At 39.6% G+C, this 21,883-nt stretch overlaps 1 protein-coding gene across 3 annotated transcripts in view; it reads right to left on the bottom strand.

Annotated features, from left to right (window-relative positions):
* PPP3CA (protein phosphatase 3 catalytic subunit alpha) overlaps positions 1 to 21,883 on the bottom strand; it is a 212,362-nt gene that overhangs the window by 25,045 nt on the left and 165,434 nt on the right. For all 3 annotated transcript variants that reach the window (XM_074148250.1, XM_074148248.1, XM_074148249.1), the window contains exons 6-9: positions 21,408 to 21,547; positions 11,111 to 11,188; positions 9,213 to 9,307; positions 15 to 140 (exon numbers count right to left, since the gene is read on the bottom strand). In XM_074148250.1, coding sequence (XP_074004351.1) covers positions 15 to 140; positions 9,213 to 9,307; positions 11,111 to 11,188; positions 21,408 to 21,547 — 439 coding nt within the window. The remainder of the gene's footprint in view (positions 1 to 14; positions 141 to 9,212; positions 9,308 to 11,110; positions 11,189 to 21,407; positions 21,548 to 21,883) is intronic.

Raw genomic sequence — 21,883 nt, 5'->3', positions numbered from 1 at the left:
GCCAATTTACATACCTTTCTCGCCCACAAACGGCAAGGACCAGGTAAACACATCCATGAAGTTTGGAAGCCAGTAGGGATGAGGGGAGCAGTTGAACTGTCTGATATTCATAACGTTGTTCTCGTATTTCAATACTGCAGCTAGAAGGAAAAAAGGAAAGAAACAAGAGAGACGTCAGCCACATGCATGTGACTGGCTACCAGACCAGAAACGTTCACACTGCGCACAGAGTGCAGAGCTGCTCACCAGCTTTCAACCACTTGACCTAGTGGCAGCACTTTGCTGCTAGTTCCAATAGGATACAGCCTCAAAGAAGTTGCAAGCCATTTCCAGTCTGAAAGCAGTGGCGTCAGCTTTCCCTGGCACTAAGATGTGTTGGTAAGTGAATTAATAACTCTGAACAGTTGTGAACGTAGGCTCTGGGGTCTGCCACCAGCAGGGAACAAGGCAGAGCATCCACAACCACCCAGTTCACACAGTTATCTGAGCTCCTCACAACCATGCTTTGGAGATAACAAAGGAAAGCGTTTGTCACTCAAGAGTTTGAGTGCTGCTCTTCCAATGAACATTTTCAACATATTTCATTCATAGTATTGTGCAACAGATGACACTTTCTTCTCACATTTTTCACACTCTAGGCACATGAGACCTGTGTATCACAGTTCTATTTGTTGGCTTTGAAAGAGTGTATTGAGGGAGAGCTTTCAATAATATGGTCTTCCAATAAAAATCATCCAGTGCTGGGTTTCTGTTTTTTCACTTTATAGGCCAACTGCCTCAGCTTGGGAAACGGTAAAACTAAATCTCATCCCTTTCTTCTCTGTTTTTTCTTTTTTTTTTTTCTTTTTTCTTTTTTCTTTTCTGTCTTCTTGCAAAGACACATGTAAAATCTTAATCATGCAGTTAAGACTCAACCTGGTAACAGTATCTCTAACCTAATTAGGGTATATTTTAATTTACATAATCTGTTTCCTAAAATTCAGTAATTTCTAAATTGCACTGACAGAATACATGTGCTGTTGGATATGCACAGAGACATTTATGAAATATAAGAGCAAGTGTTTCTTTGCTTATGGAGAAAAAGGTAATTTTGAGGTGACCACCTAAAACCAAAGGGACTCATAACTATCCTGAACAAAAAGACATAAAAATTTTTAAACAATACAGTTACAGGAGACTGCAGGCAGGATCTTTAGTCAACACAGGACTAAGACAATCAGCACAAGTTGAAGCTTCCATTGACTGTAAAAGGTGCTGGCACTTCACATTTTTATTACCAGAAAAATAATGGTGGGGTTTCAGTTTTTAAAAGACAGCTCGGTCAACTTCACACACTGTTTGCTGGTGATCTCACTACTGGCATTTACATATAGCTCTGAACATAACGCCTGCTCAGATGCTTCCTCTCATGTAGACAGCACTGACCTTCACCGCATCCTGCTGGTCATCACCTGACCCTGTAGCAGTTCTAGTTCTGTAGCTGTAGATGAGCTGTCAACAAATACTTTTTAAGCTGGAGACAATATGTTGCACATCTTGGAAGACTTGTATGTAACTGTATGTAAATCAGCTCTAATTTGCCTTTTTAAGTTATGAATTAAGCCATCCTAATGAGATCTAGTAACCTGTGACCTTCAGAATGATCCTCCTCAGCTTAAGTCAAAGAAAAATGAATCAAAGAAGCATCACACAATAATGCCTTCACAAGTGATGAAACAGCCTGAATCAAAGTATGTAGAGAAGAAGGCATATCCTACTTTGTTTATCCCTTTCCTCCAGCCTTCCAATCTGTGGCTACCCAGGGAGGAATGTAGTTCCAGGGGCTGGTTATCACTTAATGACCAACACTGACAATTAAGTTGCACGACTGCGATATGCCACAGCACCACAGGAAATGCAGTGTATCGCAACATTGGCTGAAGGGGGTGAACAAGTTCTTCTGAATATTCATCTCCTTCCATTGACTAAAGCGTGTATCAATCATACAAGGAACTTTTTTGATGCAGTAGACTGTTCCTTCCTACAAAAAATGTAATAGATTGCTGAATGTCTTCCATTTTGTGGCCAATGACAGAGTCCAGAACGACGTGGGAGTTTCTAAAGCCTCCTCACTGATAGACACAGAAAACGGCTTGCTAACATTTATGCAAACTTTTGCCAGGCAGACACTCTCCATTTAAATAAACCACATTTGACTCTTGCCCACCCTCGTCTGACAGTTGGCAGCCATTCTGCTTCGCAGGAAAATAAAAATGGCTTAATATGGCTATTAGCAAAAATGAGAAAATTAGTGTCGATACTCTTAATATTTGCATCACTTTTTGGCTGAAATTACCTACAGCAGATTGAAATTCATTCTCCTTCTATTAGAGTGACAAAATTGCACAGTAAAAATAAATAGTTTATGGTTTTATAGAAAAAAATGAGTCAAAACCACACAAAAAAGGACCACTTAATGGTTGTGAATTTTCATTTAGAAAGACTAAAACTTCAGCTTCATCATCTTAGTGAGCTGAGGTAGTTTCCTTTTCCACTATTTTTTCAATTTATCCATTAAGTCTATTCTTAAATTCTGTGGAAGTTGAATAAATCATTTTTACAAGGAACTTCTAAAACTGGCCTCTAGAAAAGCCTGAACCACAAGCAGAATAGTTGGAAAACATCAAATTAAATAGAAACAGCTTTAGTTTGCTCTGGGTATTGGGTGTTTTTTAAGGAAGACAATTTATTTTGAGATTACTATTAAATAAAAATCTTTACACCACCTCCTTAATTTATATACCTGAATATCTTACAAAAACAAGTTCTGATAACAGTATTTTAAAAACTATTCCCCTCTGTAAATGACCTGTGCAGCTCTCTCACAGAAATGATTTCAAAAGCCACTGGAATAAAAATAACACTACACAGTAAAGCAAAGACAGAAGCAGTCTTCTAAAATAACCCTACTCTTAAAAGATTAAAATAAGGTAGGGTTGTTATCAGTATCACAAATATTCTTCTGAATTTTTAATTTAAAATCTTTCACTTACAAGCACAATGTGCACAAAATATTTTTATTTGCTACGTAATTAAGATGATGTTTAACATTAAACAAACTGTGCAGCTCCTGCTACTGCTTAGTAGTCAGAAAAAGAAACTCCACCTGGATCAAGAAGAAAATGCTTCTCAGGTAACAGCAGGAGATTCTCTGAGCTTTTCTGGCCCCTTCCTTTCTTTCAGTCACAGCTCTTTCCCTCCCCGCTCTGTTGGCTCAGAAAAGGTTTGGGAGTTTCACCTCTGCTTCATATCTTAGTCCACATTAACTTGATGCCTAAGTAGCTACAGGAGACTCCAGCTGCCCTGACACAGCGGGAATCTTTTGAAGATTATATGGCTACAGGCCACGTGGTTGCTGATGAAGGAGACAGAAGAAAGTGGGATGGGTTCGTTTGGTTATGAAACCTGTAACTGAGGAAAACATGACTCTCTTCAACATTTCCAAGTTCAGTTTCCTTATTATTCCAGGCTGCAACTCCTATACTTTTCTTTCCAAACGTATACTCAGACAGATGCTAGCAGACCAAGCCACCAGTCATGGTTTTATCATGTACAATCACAAACCAGAGCAAGAATCTTATTTTATTACTCTTAACAGTCACACACATTTTAACCTAATTTTGGTACTAGCTGTTGTAAATGAGTTTTAGAAGCTAATGTTTTGTAAAGTGAAGATGTGCAGATATCCCAAATGACATTATACTTCTTTCCAATGCTAGTAAACAGATATCGGACGCTGAAATCACATTAGAGTGAAATGAAACACTAATGCAGCAGGCAAGGGGCACCCATACTGTTTAGCTTTAAGCATTTAACACCAGTAACTAAGGATGGAAATACAGGTGGTGAAAAATGTGCAGGTAAGAAACCTCCTTCCTTCAGCTAGAAATGGAGACAGCTCTACTAACTTTTTCAAGGCCAAATATAAAAAGCACCCAGTGCCATCTGAGACACCCTGGGGCATCTCCTTGGTCTCACTCTGTTAAAGATGAGCCTGGAGCACCCACGTCTCCTGTGTGGTACTTGTCAGGTCTGAATGGATGTCTCAGATCCTTCTGGTGCTTTAAGCTCAAATGGTGCTTTAAAAGCCTGTACGTTGGGAGCTGAATTAAGGCCTTAAGCAACATGAACAACATTAAAGTATGCGACCAGTATAGTTCAGAATTACCCTAAAATGTTACATATCCTGCTTCAAGATCTCCTGGACCATTTTTCAGTATAAATTAATTTATAATATTTCCATCAGAGGAAAAAAAATAATGAGAATGGTAGAAGTACTAGCCCAGAATAAGCTACGTGTTTTTAGATAAAAAACCTCAAAATAATTTTTGGCAAACAAATTAACTCATTTTCTTGTAATTTTTTCAGAAAACTCATCCTGCATTTAGAAAAGAAATGCAGTGAAAAGTCTCTCAAATTCTTCATACCTAAGAAAGAATTTCAATTTCTGATTTAATGCCAAATTAACTTCAGCATTGACTGTGCAACTGGGAACAGTGCCTTCTCCTCCAGCAGAGTTGCTAAGTAACCACAGCGTTTTCCGCCCAAGACAGGTCACGGATAAGGGTTAGTAAAATGCTTAAGGAGTTTAAACATTATCAAAGGAAAAAATGATTTACTATACAAGGTAATGATGTAAATAATCCAGTATAGAAGCGAGGCTAATTGCAGTTGGGAAAAATCTTCCCTTACAGAATTCTGAAGTCTTTTATTTTACATGTGCAATTGCATCTTCCAAGGGAACAGCGCAATAGCATTCAAGATTTTTGTCAATAAGACTGCAAAAATCACTTCTGGCAAACTTCGCTGCATCGGCAATGGGATGGCCTAGATACCCTGACAGCTCCTCTTTACAAGTTTTTGTTTCCATGACAAGGCAGAGATACAGCACTAAAGAAAACTGATAGGGCAAACAGAAGGTTACACTGCTTTCCTATTGCTATTTTTTCTCAAAGATCATCCTTGTCTTCCAGGTATATTACTCTGCCTTTTTCCAATATGAAAATCATTTTCCTGTTAGATCCATTTGGATCAGGGACATTTCTTAACACGTATCTATGGTATGCCACAGGCTGATAGTTTATACATGCTTCATTGATATATTACTTATCTGATACCTTAACAAGCATAGCGATGTACAGCTGGTTTTGATATTTCTAGTATCCCAAACTCCCCTGCATACTTTCTTTGTTTCTTTTCTTCATCATCTGCTTTTCCTTTCAGCCACACCACCTGGACACTGCAGCACGTTGGAAGGGATATTGTGTTATTTTTTTCGATAGCTTCGGATTCTCTGGTGGTTATCTCACCACTACGAAACTTAATCCTTTAAAAATGTTCAAAAGATGATAGTCTGTCTTTAGACAGCTAGTTAAAATTATTCACTCAGCCAAAAAGCATGCACTTACTGAAGTGACAGCCAGACGCTAAAATATGAAATATTGCCAATGATTTACAAATAAATTGCCTGCCTCTGCAGAACTTCTGTAAAACCTTTCGCTTGCCTTTTTTTTTTTTGGTGGCATGGAGAGCATTAGAGCAAGTCCCAATTAAGGCATTAAGAAATACTAAATGTGGGAATTAAAGTTTTTATATGGTACAAGGCCAGCAGATCGTGCAATGCAGTAATTTTCTGCACCCTCTTATGCTGTTGCTATGGCAAATTTCTCCTGGTGATGGGCACCCTCGAACCCAGGAGTAAGCCTGTGCTTACTTACACGACTTTGTCAGAGTTTCTTGATCAGTCCAGCCTTCCTCCGAGGCCATGATCTCACTGGTAACTATCACAATCCAATTAACATTTATCTTCTTGCATGAGGTGTTTTGATCCTCTCGAGAGGAAGCAGTCTTAGAAACTCATCAGTGCACTTGTAACAAGTTTCAATAATAATCTTAAAGTATCTTTTTCTTTATGCTTTTTAATAATATAAATGAGAGCACAAATGTTTGAGAACACTGAACAGAAGCTCGGAAGTTGCCAAAAAAACTTACGTATAAATTCCTCCCCTTGCCAATACTCTCCATTATAATGAATATGGAAGGCATAAACAAAAATAATGAAGAAGGATAGTCTTGGAAAGAGGAGGGACACTAGGCTCTCCATACCTAGGCAGTTTCTGAGTCTCTGAATTGCCTCCTGAAAGTGTATCTCTCTGTCTCCATTAACTACACAGGGAACCCCCGAAAGGAACCTCCTAATTGACAAACCTAACTTTGGCACCCGAAGTTGTGCATGTGTGTGGGCTGGGATTGCGACAGGACCAGCAGCCACATGACAGACGAATTACTCATGCAGGCTTCAAGAGGCAAATGGCCAGTAACCAAAAGGATACAGAAAACTCCCTTCAGTGCCAGAATCCAGCAGAGCAAAGCCACAAGATATTCCCGTGGTGGGTCAGTACTGTGAGACAGCCCATGCAGAGGGTCCACAGCAACATTATTAACAGCCGATACACTCAACACGGTCTTGTTTGGGTACCTTATCTTCAGCTACTCATGCTGAACCTCCTTTTCCTCTGGGAATGTTGCCTCCCTAATGCTCTTTGACTACATATCTGATCCTAGTGGCTGATCTCCAGTGGGGAGGGACTGAATAAGCCCTTGGATAAAGTTGGCAACCACGCCCACTGCTTTTGAAGTGCTTTGAAGAAGCACAAGAAAGTACATCTGCTTTAATGGGTATGAGAATCATCAACCTGGGATAGAAAATAAGCATTCCTAGCTCTTACAGCTTTTTAAAAATACGGATTTATCTTAAACACTGCATTTAGAATTGACCCATTTGCGCCAGTGGGAGATAAAGCCTCTTAGGAGTTTATTTAGGATGACTTTGTTAGCTAAGTGACAACAAGAAGCCTAATAAGAATGCATACTAGAAAGGAAGGCACTTACTAGTAGAAGAGTAAATTCCCTTTCCAAGCACTGACAGTAACCAAACCCCCAAATGATCTGTAAAAATCAATCAGGTTCTGCACCAGCGCATGATGAGTCAGCTAGAGCTGACTCTGTCCTGTAACACCTCTGTACGGAAAAGCCTTCCTTTGCCTCCTGAAATCAGTCAGTCAGAAGCTCTGTGTTCTTAGTTAATTCATCTGCAGCAAGTCAAGGAAACCAAACAAATAGCCGTGTTTTGAACTGATTGAGGATGATGGTGGTTTTCTTTCTTGAAGAGGGAAGGGAGCACTCAATCGCTATCCAGATGAAGATGTGTGAGCAATGCAGCATGAAAAACTATGCATGATGTACTTTAAATGCCAGGAGCCAGTGCAATCAGTCACATGAAATAATGCGTCAAAACTTCTAATGAGAGAACAGGAGGCAGTTAAACCCAACAGAAATCCATTACAAAGCTGCTAAAGGTCAGCCTCCAAATTTACAAAGAGTCATACATTAGAGTGTAGCACACCGGTGCCAATCCCGCACCACCACCACTGATTTGCCTGAGCTCACTCAGAGCAGATGTCTCCAGCAGCTCACCCAAACTTCAGCTGTGACCAAAGATAACCAGCGTCTCTCAGCAGCTGGCCTACAGCTTTTCACCAGAGAAGGCCTTCCACCAGTTTTAAGACCTGCTTGCCACAGTGAGCCATCCTGGTGCAAGGGAAATGACCCTGTCTTCAGAAGTGGAGATAACGGAGAGGCACTTCTCCTCACCACCCAAACCTTGTGGTTTCAAATTCAAGATTTTGAATATTATAAATCATTGCTTTACACTTCACATTTGTCTTCATGACAAAAATCTCACATGTTCACCCATTGCCTTCATGTGCACAGAACTGCCTCCACTTACTAAGAAACAAAAGGTGAACGCTTTCTGTCACCTTATTTGTACAGATCTGTCACCGGTCTGCCTTCTACCGAGAGCAGCCAACCCGGAGAGGACACACACTGTCCCACCAACAGCAATGATGCGGCCAAAAATATTAACACATTCCTTGTTTCATCCTGCACTTCTTAGGTTGCTAGCAGAGTCTCTATATTATTTACTTTTGTAAAAGCAGCTACTGACAACTCTGCTTGCAGGTTTTTTGCAGAATGCTTTTACTAATTTTTTCCACAAGTTAACACACATATTGAGAACACTCAAGTGTACAAACCCCATTATCTAACATTGAGTGAAGTGTTTCCTTCCCTTGCATACAGTTCATGGCATAACAGCTTTCAGATTATAAGTTCTATATTATAAAATGATGCCTGAAGCAGCTTTCTTTTGCAAGTTACAAAAAAAATTTAAAATTGCTCCTTTGCAGGCAAGCATCCAAATTAAAAATATCTCTTCTCAAGAAAGACTCATTTCTTTGCAATGGATCTACTTTCAAGAATATCATTGAGAAAAACGATTATTTTGTTTTGCTCACAGATGAACACAAATAACTTTAGCTTTACTGGGAATAGAAGAAAGTAAACGGTACTGCTCATTTCAAGATACAGGAGGACAGGTTTATTAGAATGCTTTATTTTTAGAAACAGGATTTTTTTTTTCCAGTTTGCTAGAGGAGATTTCAGGGAATGCAATAAACTATTAAACTCAGAGAAGCTGCAAACACTTGTATCAGTGGAGTCTTTATAAAGTGACCAGCTACTGCTTATTTGTGCAGTAACTTTTATTTTATTTTTGGCTAATGAGATTTCATTTCCAACATAATAGTTTTCAAGTGATTAAGAAAAGCAAAATATAAAAGAACTCAGACAATATCTATCACATGCTTTATCCACTGATGATCTGTTCAAAGTCTGTTAGCTGAATAAAGGTTTGCATATACAAACTTCATTAAATTTATTGGAAAGTAGCAAAGGGACAAATAACTGATCATAAGGAACACTGGGCTCTGAACACCTCACCTACAGCACTTGTTAATATACTTCTCTTAGTTAGTAGAACTGTTTTCAGTTTTGCTTCCTGTATAACATTTACTTAATAACTCACAGTCAAAACACAGAAATATCCTAGGGCATATTAGAATGTACAGGTATGTTCACAGGCATGCATCTGCCTGTAATAGATTTAATTAAATGTGTATTATGTAATAAATGGCATGGGCATGACCTAATAAATAGAGGAAGAAAATGGGCATGAACTGATACAAAAAGGATTGAAAAAAACCCACCAATGTAATATATTTGAGTAAAGATAAGTACAGCCTGCTGTATATTAACAGGGATTAAATTCTTACCTTTGTTATTGTATACATCTAGATAGTTTGGTGCTGAAAAAATTGTGATTAGTGAAGGGAAGCCTGTAGTTTGGCTTTTCCTGTACATACGATACCTAAAAGGAAAGAGAAGATACTCATTATCGCCCAATGTTGTATATGTATTTGTCACTGACCAAATACTGTACAAAAAACCCTAGTACATTACTTCACTGGCTGTTAACAAATGCCAAGACAGAAAAACATGCTTATGTGCTTTTAAAGACACTGAAAAAAAAAAATATTTCCTGCAAGCTTATTCATTATGTTCATTTGGGATGGCCAGGGATCCACACCATGCTCAAAAGCTGTGTCTGCATCTGAAAATTAGTGTGCCAGAGGTGGGTTTTGTTATGAATTCACTCAGTGCCCATCCCTGGAGCCAGGAGGCCTCTATGCACCTGCACCCCAGGATTCTCCCAGACTCTCCCTCCCTGGGACTGCGGGTAAAGGCAAGCACCAGCAGGTACCTTGGAGATGCGAGGTACTGCCTTCATCCTCCATGACCCTCCAGCTGCTTGCCCTCTCTGGGCACACAAGCAATGGCAAGGCCAGGGGGGATGCAAAGTATGAGAAGGAGAGGAGAAACAGGGGGCCAAATATTTTCGATGCTGTGCCTAATATCCAGTCGATTAGCCAGTTTATTAACACTTGCATATTTTCATTACCTAACCTTGCTGCCTTATGAAAAATAAAAGGCTTATTGGACCAACATATAATCAATCGTTAAACCTGCAAGTAATTGGAAGGAAACCAACCAAATAGTACTTTTGTCTTGCTAAGACACAAGTAACACCAAACACTGCTCTTCAGTATTCAGCTACAAGAAACTGAAGAATCTGGCAAACATCCACAATACCTGCACTGAAACTACTGTATAGTTTCAATGCAATCCCTCCTACAAAATTTTATTTTTCACCCTTTATTGGAAAGCAACACAATAAAAATGAAATTTCATTACCCTTGGGTAATTCATGCCAGTTATTTTTGGCAGAGTAATAACTTGCTTTTAATTGCATTGAGGTTTTTAAGTATGTGATAATTCAAACATTCAGAATAGCTTTTTATACGCATAGTGAGTATCGACCTCATTCCTACAATCTTGTTACTTTATTGTTTATAACTATTCAGGTTGGGTAAAGTTTCTACCTCCAAATAAACACATTAATAATTTATGCAAGATATGCAAAGCTATTTATTCAGATACCAATCCTTCATTAAAATCTCACAAGAATGGTTTATTTCAATGAATAGATAATTTTTACATTGTAATCTTTACAATGGCAATAGCTTCATAAGGGAACCATCAACACCACCCAGTGCTTGACCTGGACTGTTTCTGCACACAGTGTCTTGATAAACTCCTTAAATTCATTACTCCTGCATAAGATCATTTTTGGCTATTAAGTTCCACAAGTTTATTTTCTTGATAAAGTGTAAAACCAGTAGGCCCAGAAGTTTTGGGTAGGTATGAAAGTTCTGGTAGTCATGAGCCACATCACTTCCCAGGCATCATTGCAGTCAGTGTGTCAGAAGTCTCAGGCACACTTGCAAAACTTCTTTTGCTGAGCTGAATTTGTTTTCCTTCCCAAGTTTGGCATCAAAATAACTTTTGGTCCTTTTATGCCACTTAAAATCACTAAGGCTAAATAAATGGGATATATGAGCATTCATTAAATCCTGTAACTTAGTAATAATCATGTAAAAGACATTCTAATGCCAGTGTATGTTTTTCTAGCATTAATAAAAAGTAAGAGCTGCTGCAACTAAATATTAAGTTTTCCAGTTCATGCTCAGTTATTCTTTAATTCTTTCTTTGCTCTGTTTAACAACAGTAAGCTATTATTCATTATTAGTGTCCCCTCTCCACACATACTTACCCAGCATCCTGGGCTTCATGAGCTCGGAGTATAGATAACAAGTTATTGTGCTGTAGGAATTCACATACAGCAGGGTAACTGTTGGAAGAAAATAACAGCACCTGTTATGGCATTATCAGAAGCACCACATTTAGCTCTAGCTTTCAAAAAATGTTTCCTCCAACATGCATCATGCATGAAATCAGCCCCTGTTCTGCAGGCAGATTTCAGTAGAGACAACACTAGCAGCAGCACCTTTTTTAATCCCACCCCATAAGTGCATGGAAAGGAACGCTGGAAAATTGCAATTCATCACGTAACACCAATCACTCTATTGCTTGTCAGAAAGAAAGTATTTTCTTTTATTATACTTTAAGATTCAATGTACTCCAAAAAAAGAAAAACGTGATACAATGGTTGCTTGAAACAGAAAACCCTCGCCCAGTAGCTCCAGTATGCACAGGCTGCTTGTGGACACCAGATGATAAGATGGTGTGCGGAAAGAGAGGGAGAAAGACAGAAAGATGAAAGGCAAATCAATCTCCAAACTGGAGACATTTATCTTCTGAACTTTATTTTCTTGATAAACAAGAACTATCTTTCCCCTTGGCAACTTAAAATGTAAAACTTCTGAAACGCCCCAAATGTGCCCATTGAATAAATTTTCCAAGACATGTTCTACTGTATGAGTGAAAACAAAATCATTAGGTGAAAATGGTGATAGAGGAATACAATAGAGGAATCTCTATCATATTTTTCACTGTATATGAACAGTGTTGCTTTCAAGAAGAACAGAGGAGCCCTTTCCTACAATCTCAGCACCACGAAAACCATTCTTGCTGTTTAAGACACTGAACAAATATGGAAACTATGTACAAGAAAAACAAAACATAGCATAACCCGAATGCAGTTTTGAAGGCATGAGTGTGAAATATTAAGTTTTCAGAGAAAAACTATTAAAAATTGTACATAAATAAATGTTACAGAACTTCAAATTACTCCATTTTGTTGCTTTCGAAAATAAGTTTTGTTTTTTCTGTAATGACTGTTCTCTTCTTGGTTTTCACTGAATTTCACTGAATTTTTAGAGTTGGAAGGGACCATAAAGATCATCTAGTCCAACTCCCCTGCTGAAGCAGGATTGCCCAGAGCATGTCAGAGCACGTTACTCAGGACTGCATCCAGGTGGGTCTTGAAAATCTCCAAAGAAGGGGACTCCACAACCTCCCTGGGCAGCCTGTTCCAGGGCTCTGTCACCCTCACCGGAAAGAAGTTTCTTCTCATATTTGAGTGGAACCTCCTATGTTCCAGCTTGTGCCCGTTGCCCCTTGTCCTCTCACTGGCAACTACTGAAAAGAGTCTGGCTCCCTCCTCCTTCAACCCACCCTTCAGATACTTATAAGCATTGATAAGGTCTCCCCTCAGCCTTCTCTTCTCCAGGCTAAAGAGTCCCAGCTCTCTCAGCCTTTCTTCATAAGGGAGATGCTCCAATCCTTGAATCATCCTCGTTGCCCTTCGCTGGACTCTTTCCAGTAGTTCCCTACCACTGATGACTCAATGTCTGTATTGAAGGATAACAAGCCCAATGGCCATCTACCACTTCAAGACAGAAAGCAAAACCTCTCTTCTCCTGTCATTAGCAATTTAATACAGGACCCAAGAAAGCCAAAACTTCCTGGCTTCCTCTGCCAAAAGCCAACTGTAGCAAGAGCAAAACAGAACAAAGAACATGCATGGAAGAGGGTAAAGGAGAAGTGGTGTTGGAATAAAGATGACTTCACAGATTCAGCAAAACCTTACCAGGCCCCTTAAAAACATCTAAGGGGTTGCAAAGAGTCTTTATTCAGTCAGCATCTAGAGCTCTTCCCTTCTCTCCCTCTTTGGGGCAGTCCTACACTGGCCTTATCCAGATTTATTCCCCACCTTTGAAACTAAGCAATCGTCCAGCTGACTGCTTTCTATTTCGTGACCTTTCAGCAGGGTGGGAAGCAGGCACCCTTGCGAGGTAGCAGGTGGCCTCATCCACATCCCTGCAGCCCGGTCACCCTACAACTGAAAGGCGCTTCTGAATTTAACATTGCTCGCAGGCAAGGATGCAGCATGGTGTCGGCTCCCTTCTCACTTAAAGGAGTTAAAGTGAGATGAAACTTTCATCGCTTAAAGGAGTTGCATTTAAAACAATAAACCTAGGGAGAAACCAAGTGTTACCACCTCCTGTCACTGAATGTGACATCTGAACATCTGAATGTACTTCCAGTAGCGCAGGTTGCCTGCACATCAGCAGCAAGACAAGCTGGCCAAGCACAGGAGTTTGAGCTGTTACTCTCTGGTACCCCTCTGTCTGACTGGAGCCTGACCAGCTCCAAACACCCTACCTCCAAAGCCAAGGTGGTGGAGAGGCAGGCTGGCATGGGCAGAGAGTTGGGCTGCCTCCTGAGTGCAGCCTGCCCCAGAGCAATGTCTGACCTGTGACCATATTTTCCCGGATTTGAGGCCCAGGATGATATAATTCCCTCCTCTTGTTGCTGGGCAAGCTGGAGAGCAATCATCAAAACTGTTGCTCAAAAAAAAAAATAATCAAAACTGATGGCAAAAGGTGTAAACTTCACGTTGCAGCTCTGAAATGTCACCTGATGGCTGGAGAAAAAGCAAAATAGACCCTGCGTTGGCATCCATTCACCATGTTTATTTTCCACTATCGATTCAACTCTCCCATAGTTCAAGTAATAGAACAGCCAGAAAGGTTTAAAGAAGGAAATACAAGGTGTCGGGAAGACACTAAGGCATCTCCATGACCACTTCTGTGCTGGTTCTGCAGCACTATGGGCTCGCAGTGTGCCTGTAAATAACACAAACTTGCAGAGTCTCTGGATCAATTAACTCACATTCAGGTGTTACGTCACCAGACTGTACTACCAAAGACCCTGGCAGGAGCAGACTGTTTTGCAGTACTTTAGGGGCAAGATGCAGTCATACAGTAACGCTGTTATGCAAAATACTTAAATAAAAGCTGTTGCTAAACATACTGAACAAGTTAAAAAATAAAACAAAGTCTCAACTAAACATTAGACAAAAGACCTGCTTTTTGTCCCAGCTATGATTTCATGGACCACCTTCAGAGCCCACTTGCAACCACTTAATACCTCCATCAGTTTCTAACTTCATGCATGAAAGACATGAAAATTCATCACAAAAAAAAGAAAAAAAAAAAAAAAAGGCAAAATCTAATGCATCATCTTCCTTCAGTTTATTCAAGAGACACGCTATGCTTGTTTCCAACCTTCCTGGATATTTCGAAGCTGAAATGTCATTTGCAGCTAGAAGCTACAAATCCAGTAGAATGGTATATTGATGGCTTTGGACTTCACTCATCTAGCGTATATTCTCAGTCACAGATTTGGTGTTTGGAATTGTCTAAAAAGATTGCCATTATAAAATAATTTCCATTCCTAAATTACGTAGGGTATCGTTTTGGCAACTGCAGTGATCTCAAATGCTGACAGGCTGCTATTCAAACCACAGGCAAATGAGAACTAATTTGCATACATTTCTTTTCATAATTAATTGTGACTAAATGTAGACTTATGGTACATTTTGTTTAGAAATTTTTACATTAACTTCTGAAAACCGGGGTCTATAATGAAAAATCTGACAGACAGTTGATTACGTTCATTATCAGTGCAGCTGCTCAAAATGTCTAGCCTATTACTTTTTTTTTTCCATAGTATTCTTTTCATCCAGTGTTAAGTACTGCTTTTAAAGAAGATATAATGAAGTGGTAAAAAATGCTCCTAAATAGACATGATAGGTTGTTCTTTCCATTTCAAAGTACAAAAGTGGGGGGTTTTTTATTCCTTAATTATCTTCTTCTTCATAAATCTGTGGAAAATAGACTTCTACTAGCAGAATTCAGCTGATTCTACAGGGCTCACACCTAGAAAGGCAGAGATGCCACACAGTGCTCCATGTAAATAAAAAAAAAATAATAAAAAAATCTGGCTGCCATCTTTTCTTCTAAGTAAATAGCACAGTATCTGTAACGAGCAAGCACTCATATTACCCCAGACCACTACAACCCACGAGCAGCTAATGTGGTTATTTTATTTTGAAAAAGGCAAAGCAACTTGCAGGCATTTTTCTTCAGCTACTCGTTGAAGCGGGGGCTGGAAGAAGCAAAGTTTTCACTGCATGAAGCTATTACGTATGCTGCACCAGTTGCGACAATAAATACGAGGCTTTAATTTCCAGCACTCTTTTAACACCAGTGTGCTCCTGCCCAAATGCAGTTTCATATTAACCAATATTCCTCAACACAAAAATACATGCCCACCAGGTAAACAGCAGGAACTCCTGCAAAGTACCAGCAAAACAGAGATTATGGCAAAAGTTATCAGAAACAAGCTTTTACAGAAAAGACTTCTCCTTGGAAATTTTTTTCCTAATGTTTCTAATGAAAATTGTCATCTTGTAATCAAATTGCCTAATAGTTTTTCTGATTGCTACCCTTCCAGAAACACTCTCCTCCTTGCCCTGCTTTGCAGAGCCCAGACTGTAATTCAGATGAGCCAGAAATAAAGCAGTTGGCCAAGAGGGAAAACAAACAAACAGAACCCCCCCCACGCAACAGGCTTTTCCAGAACAACCCAGCCTTCTGCCTGCACTTCATGTGTCATGCTGAATCATGGAAGAGTGGTGACTCATGGAGAAAACAAAATACCCCACCGCTAAGCTAGAGAGATGTTATTCTCCATGGAGTATGTGACTGTGACATTCCCTACTTCGGCGTCCTTTTTTCATTAAAATGCCTCATGCATAGTTTACTAGTTCTGAGGTCTCTTTTGCATGATCACTGATTACTTCTGTGCAGTTTTGGAAGAGAAGCAATACTTTGCTAACATGAACCAAAATGGCAGATGTTTTCAAATTGCTCTTCTACCAATAACTAGAAAAACTGGATGGATTTAATCTATATTTTTTTTTCATATCCTTCATGATACTCTTAAAGCAGAGGCATAAACATTTCTTTAAAAAGAGGACATTCAAATTTAGCCCAATAGCTTCTCTAAGACTACATGCACACATAAAAGCAGGTTTTCAGCAAAGCCCATTGGCCTCACACTTCAGTCTCCAAAGGCAAACTCTTTTGCTGCTCTGCTTCCCCCAGGCAGCTCCCAGCACATCTCCTTCCACCTGCTTGTTCTTGCCCTTTGTTGTGCTGTCTGCAGAGCTGCACCGAGAGGCAGAGCAGGGAACTGTATGGGATTAGGACAAATAAACACGTATCTTTTTTGCAGAGTCATTTTTTACAAAATTGGATGCGTTCCCAGGTCTGATGGAGCACATGAGCAATTCTACCAATACAGCTGGGCAGATAATGCAAGGGCAGCAAAAGCTTCTGGCCTGGGAGAAGGCAGAGCGGAAAAGAGGGCAAGAGAATCTGTTTAAAATGCTGGTACTGCAAAAAAACCCCATCATTCATACAACTGTACCTCACACCCTGAGATGAAACTTGCTACAGTCTTCAAAAGCTTTTAGCAGACATTTCTGTAGTCCTTGCATACTCACAAACTTAATATGCCTGTAAACTAAAACCACTGAAATGATGTGCTGGCAGGGCCAAAACAGTTATTCTACCCCAGAACATCTGTAAGGCCAAATCATTTCACTGCTATCCAGGGCTGGCAAATGAAATTCTCAGAGGAGTCTGCAATGCTAGTCACTCTTGCCACTGCTAACCATTTCTGCCTTTGGTTTTTTGTTGCTTTTGAAAAATATAACAATGCTGTCAACAGCCAACTAGGTTTATAAAGCTCAACATTCCTTAAGAACTTACATTAAACTCACTAAGAAAACCCAACAGGCTGGAGCACCACACCTGCAGAGATGTTCTGAGCACCTGCTCTACTTCTGAGGCCATCCATTGACTTTGGCAGGCTCACGCCACTCATGCTCTTGTTAACAGTCAGTAATTAACCAATTCCATATACATAGATGATCCCAGAAAGCGAGTGTTAAGCTTGCACATGTGCTTACCCCTGATAGGAAGCCCTTGATATACTTTACGAAGGGTAAGACACTGCTAATTAACTCAGTGGTGCAACCAAACTCCCAATGTTCTTTACCAGAGCTTTGACACAAAGAAAATGAAACAAGGTGGGCATGGATCCAATTGCAATTTTTCACGGTTAAGACCACGCATGTGCATAGTAACTTTGTCCAAATGTGATAAAACAACATTTTATTTCTTCATCCATCCAGTAAATCTTACGGGAATGATGACATTCCCCATCCTAGTGTGGCTTAGAAAGGAGCTTTCCCCACGCCTCAACAATTGCCTAAACCCACTTAGTGGCTGTCTCACCATAAGTTAATACTATTTTCAGAGATAAAAAAAGTCCAGCTGACTTCTTCAAGCTTTCTTTCAAAGCCACTCTCAAGATAAGTAGCAGTGTATCTTGCCAAGTCAGATACATGTCTTACAGAAATACCTGAGAGTGACTGTACCACTAGTCCAGGAAGTAAGCGCAGAGTGCCATTGGCAAGATCAGTACAACCAGCTAAGTGCAAATAAATATTCACTACATAAATTCAAGGCAAAACTAAATAATATGGAAAACAAAGAGGAAAGCTTCTTTACTGTCTGGATCAGCTGAAAAATCAGGGGGGGGAAAGGAGGGGATATCACTCAGGGACAAATTAATTCCCTCTTGTTCATAACATTCCTTGAATATGACATTATGACATTATTTTGGTAAGGACAAAAGAAAAGCTTCACTCGACTCATAATTAAAAAACAATTTACACATCTATCACTCCATTAATTATTTGCACTTTTTCATGAAATTGCATCAAACATGACCACAACTAAGAAGGCCATACAACCTTAAATTTCAGAAAGGGGAAATGAAATGTCATCACTCCTGCTCTTTGTTCACTTGAAGATACAGAGAACTTTTATACGTTTCCAAGAATTACTTAGATTCCACAGTTACTTTTCACTGTGACATTGTGCTATTGCCGTTTCCAAGGATCCATAAATTTTGACAATCCACACTGGAAATGCTGCAGGATGCAAAAGGCATGCATTAAGCATTGATTCTTAGCACCCTTGAAAATCAAGCTGACTATTCTTTACATCTCTAAACAACAGGTTAGGCCCGTGGTTTCAAGATCTAACATTTTACAATGCTAGCCATAACAGTTTCAAGAACTCTTATACAAAAGGAAATACCTTGAAGAAAAACTTGATCAGTTTGAAATTCAATAGGCTGTAGGTGAGTGATCACCTCAGAAACGCAGTGAGAAGCTTGTCAGACTACTGAAAGCTACCGTCTTTATACTTTCTCATGTGTATTTACCTCATATATATGGCTCAATGTTTCACAAATGAGTTTTGGCTGAGTGGAGAAGATTCCATGGACTACTGAGCTGGAAAGTCCTGTTAACATGTTGCATGTGCACAGTTAGAAAGTCACATTACTGTTATTTTCCTCATAGCATTTTGTTATAGGAAATAACTTTAAATCAGAGAAAAGTCACTTGAAACTTGCCATTATAATGAACAGGTCTGATAAAATGCAAGTTATTTATTACAGTTATTTCCTGCAATTGATTAAGAGATTTTAATCATCTAGAAAACATTTCCCTGGCTCATGTGCATGCCTGAAATCTTCCTGACCTTCCTTTAAATGCCCACTGCTATCTTTTAACTTTCCTTTCTGGAAATGACTGAAGAAACTAAGAAGTTTTATTCACTGAAAAATAAACAAAGTCCATTCTATCAAGAGACATTCCTGAAGGAGGACCGCATAATTCAGTCCTTCCTTTGCAAGCCGAGCTGGCTGTTTAGGGAAATTCACTTCTCTCAGAAAGTAACTAGAAAAGGCAAGCAAAATTAGATATTGCACAATGATGGATATTTTTTTGTTGCCAGAGACTATCATTAGGTAAGCAATTAGTGACCTTTCAGAGCAACTAGGCACTTCTTTTAAGAGTAACACTTGCCTTTATATAATCTCAGATAATGTGACTCCAAGTTAGTCATCTCCTTGTGTCATTAAGCAGTTACATGTTCCTTTCACATGACCTGACAATTAGGTATCTTCCAAATTTTTCTTCTTTTCCTGAAATATGCACTTTTTTGAATATGAGTCAGGACACAAACTAGATCGAATATATTTTCAGGAGGAACCAGATATATATTTTAGGGAAATTTTATGGTAACTGTAAGAAACAGAACTCAGGAAAAAATGCCCTAAAATCTAAAAGTTGTTCCAGTACATAATAAGCCCTGTATCTAAGCACAAGGCATGTTTGCAAGGTTTTTCACTTTTGTAAGAAAGGCTCATGAGGGGAAACCGCTATTACTCACTGCTCGCAGTGAGCAGTGCCTGGGAGTCCCAGGCATGCTCCAGCCTTTGGTGCTGCTGAGAAGAAGAGGGAGGAATAATTTTAGCCCTCAGAATCATAAGCCCATTTCTGCACAGATCAATTGTTTGCAACAGCTTGACACCTTCTTTCATAATGAGACCAAACACATTTATTGAGCACCTTCCAGGCGTTATCGACCCGAAGGTGGTGGTATAACTTGCCCACAAAAGGTGCGTGCCGGCAGCCTAGGCTGCAGAGCAAACCGCTTTGTGCTCAGCCCAGCCCCACGTGACAGCAATTACGGCTTGAAGAAAGGACCAGGAAAACTAATTTCTTAAAGTCAAACTATCTGTTTCCTTCCTGCTAACGTTACCAACGAGGAGGTTGATTCTAGCTGTTCCGTCTCCTGGGTACTGGTGGAAGCCATTGATTTACTTTTGACGTGTTACTAAACAGCTATGGGTCAGCTATGTTCAAGGTGAGATTTTTCTAAAAGAGCTGGATCCCCCTCACTTCTGCTGAGCTTGTTGGGAAAACTTAGACTTGCGTGTCACTAGCACAGGCTGAAAGCAGAACTGCTCACTTCAAAAGGTTCAACAACCTCTTAACATTTCAATAGTGTCTTCAGATTTCTCCTGAACAAAACTTAATTTTTTTATTAGGATTTCACTGGATGCATTGGTCATTTTGCCATTTAACCTCCTTCCCTTACAGTTTTGTTACTCTGGTGTCCTTTTAAGTTGTTCTTAACTACTGTAACATCCACACACACCTCCCTCAAATCCCTCAAAATCCCCACACTGCCAGAGGAAGGTACAATGTAATCACCACCACTTGTTCCTGAAGTAATACAGTCCCTTCCTATGATGAAGAGTGAATGGAAGCACCACTTGAGGGGTTCTTCATCACCAGCTCAAGCACACCTAACAGGGTGTCTTCTGCCTGGTGTCCCCAGGACTTGGTCTACAGACCAAGAAGCCTACTGCTGCCACCAAAGGCAGCAGTCAGCACCCAGGCAGAAGGGAAACGTTCGTTGTTTGCCTTGGTCTCCCTGTGCATTGCCAAAGAGGGGACAATGGGACATCCCCCCAGCACCCAAGGAAATACACTCCTTTAATGTGCAGGACAGTCTCCTGACTCTTTACACAGAGAGAGACACACACCCCCCCAGGCTTAAAGGACAATTACCACTGAGCAGAAAAGAAACAGAGAAGAAAGTTTCCCTTAAACAGTCACAAACTAACCCACAGCTTTGCTTTAGATGTCCTTCTATCCTGATTACTATTACTTTTTTCAGGAATATTCTCACATTTATATTTTACTAACAAACATCAATAGAAAGAAATAATCTCAAAGATGAATAAGAACTCGATGTCTTTGCATTTAAGTCCATACGTGCTTCTGCAAGAATGTTAAAAGCACTAATTTCAGCTCTTAGCAAGTCCCATTTAACCAATGCTGTTCAAATCCTGAATTTCTTGGGAAGAACTATTCCCAAACATAAACAAAAGTTTGATAAAACTGTGAAGAAAAAAAAAAAAGGTACCTGTGTGTGGGAAATCTCAATTTTTACTTACCCTGCCAAGCAATAGGTAGTGAGTTTTCCAATGATGGCATCTTTAATTCAAAATTAATTTCTAATTTTCAAACCAGAAATGTAGTTCCTACCCCTTCTTAAAAGCGACACATTCAGTCCCTAACTTAGAAGAACAGAAGTAGGCAAAATACACAGACTTTGGAGAATAAAATCAAGACATTTTAGGGTTTCCCAGTTGTGGGTGAAACCAAGATTCAAATGAACCAAACACAAATTTACCTGAAAACAAGGCAAACCTGCAGAGAAAAGGCTCGATTATTTAAGTACTGCCACAAACTTCAAGCAAACATTTATACTTCAAAACCCGAACAAGTTCATGTACAGAAACCCATTCAAAGTAGGAATATTCACCTGTAGAAGTACGAGCACCCCCTGACTGTGTTGTGAGTGAAGTGTTCCTGAGTCTTCTCATTTCCAAAGTCCTCCAAAGGGTCTGACCACAGGATGTCACACATCGGTCCATATGCAGGTGGTTCCTTGAATCGATCTAACTAAGAAAAATAGGAGACAGAAATACTAACTTCTTTCAACTATGTATCACAGAAACGCTGTAGTAAAGTTACTATTTTTCATTCCGTGGGTTGGCAAACAAAGACCCAAAGCAATCTATTTTTCAGCTTTGGGTTGCTCTCAGCTCTAAAGCAATGGATTTTGAATAACAGTAAAACACTCCTTGCTAGCACCAACAAAGAGGACAAGGAACAGATATAATTGAAAATTAAGAGATACAGTGGATTCCTATCCTACATGAATTTTTGTGTGCATTTTTTTCCCCTTTTCTGCTGTTTTATGCAAGCATTTCATTGGACAAGAGAGAAGATGCTATT

The sequence above is a fragment of the Numenius arquata genome, chromosome 5 (assembly GCF_964106895.1).
Source record: "Numenius arquata chromosome 5, bNumArq3.hap1.1, whole genome shotgun sequence".
Taxonomy (NCBI): domain Eukaryota; kingdom Metazoa; phylum Chordata; class Aves; order Charadriiformes; family Scolopacidae; genus Numenius; species Numenius arquata.
This window is presented reverse-complemented; position numbering and strand designations above follow the sequence as displayed.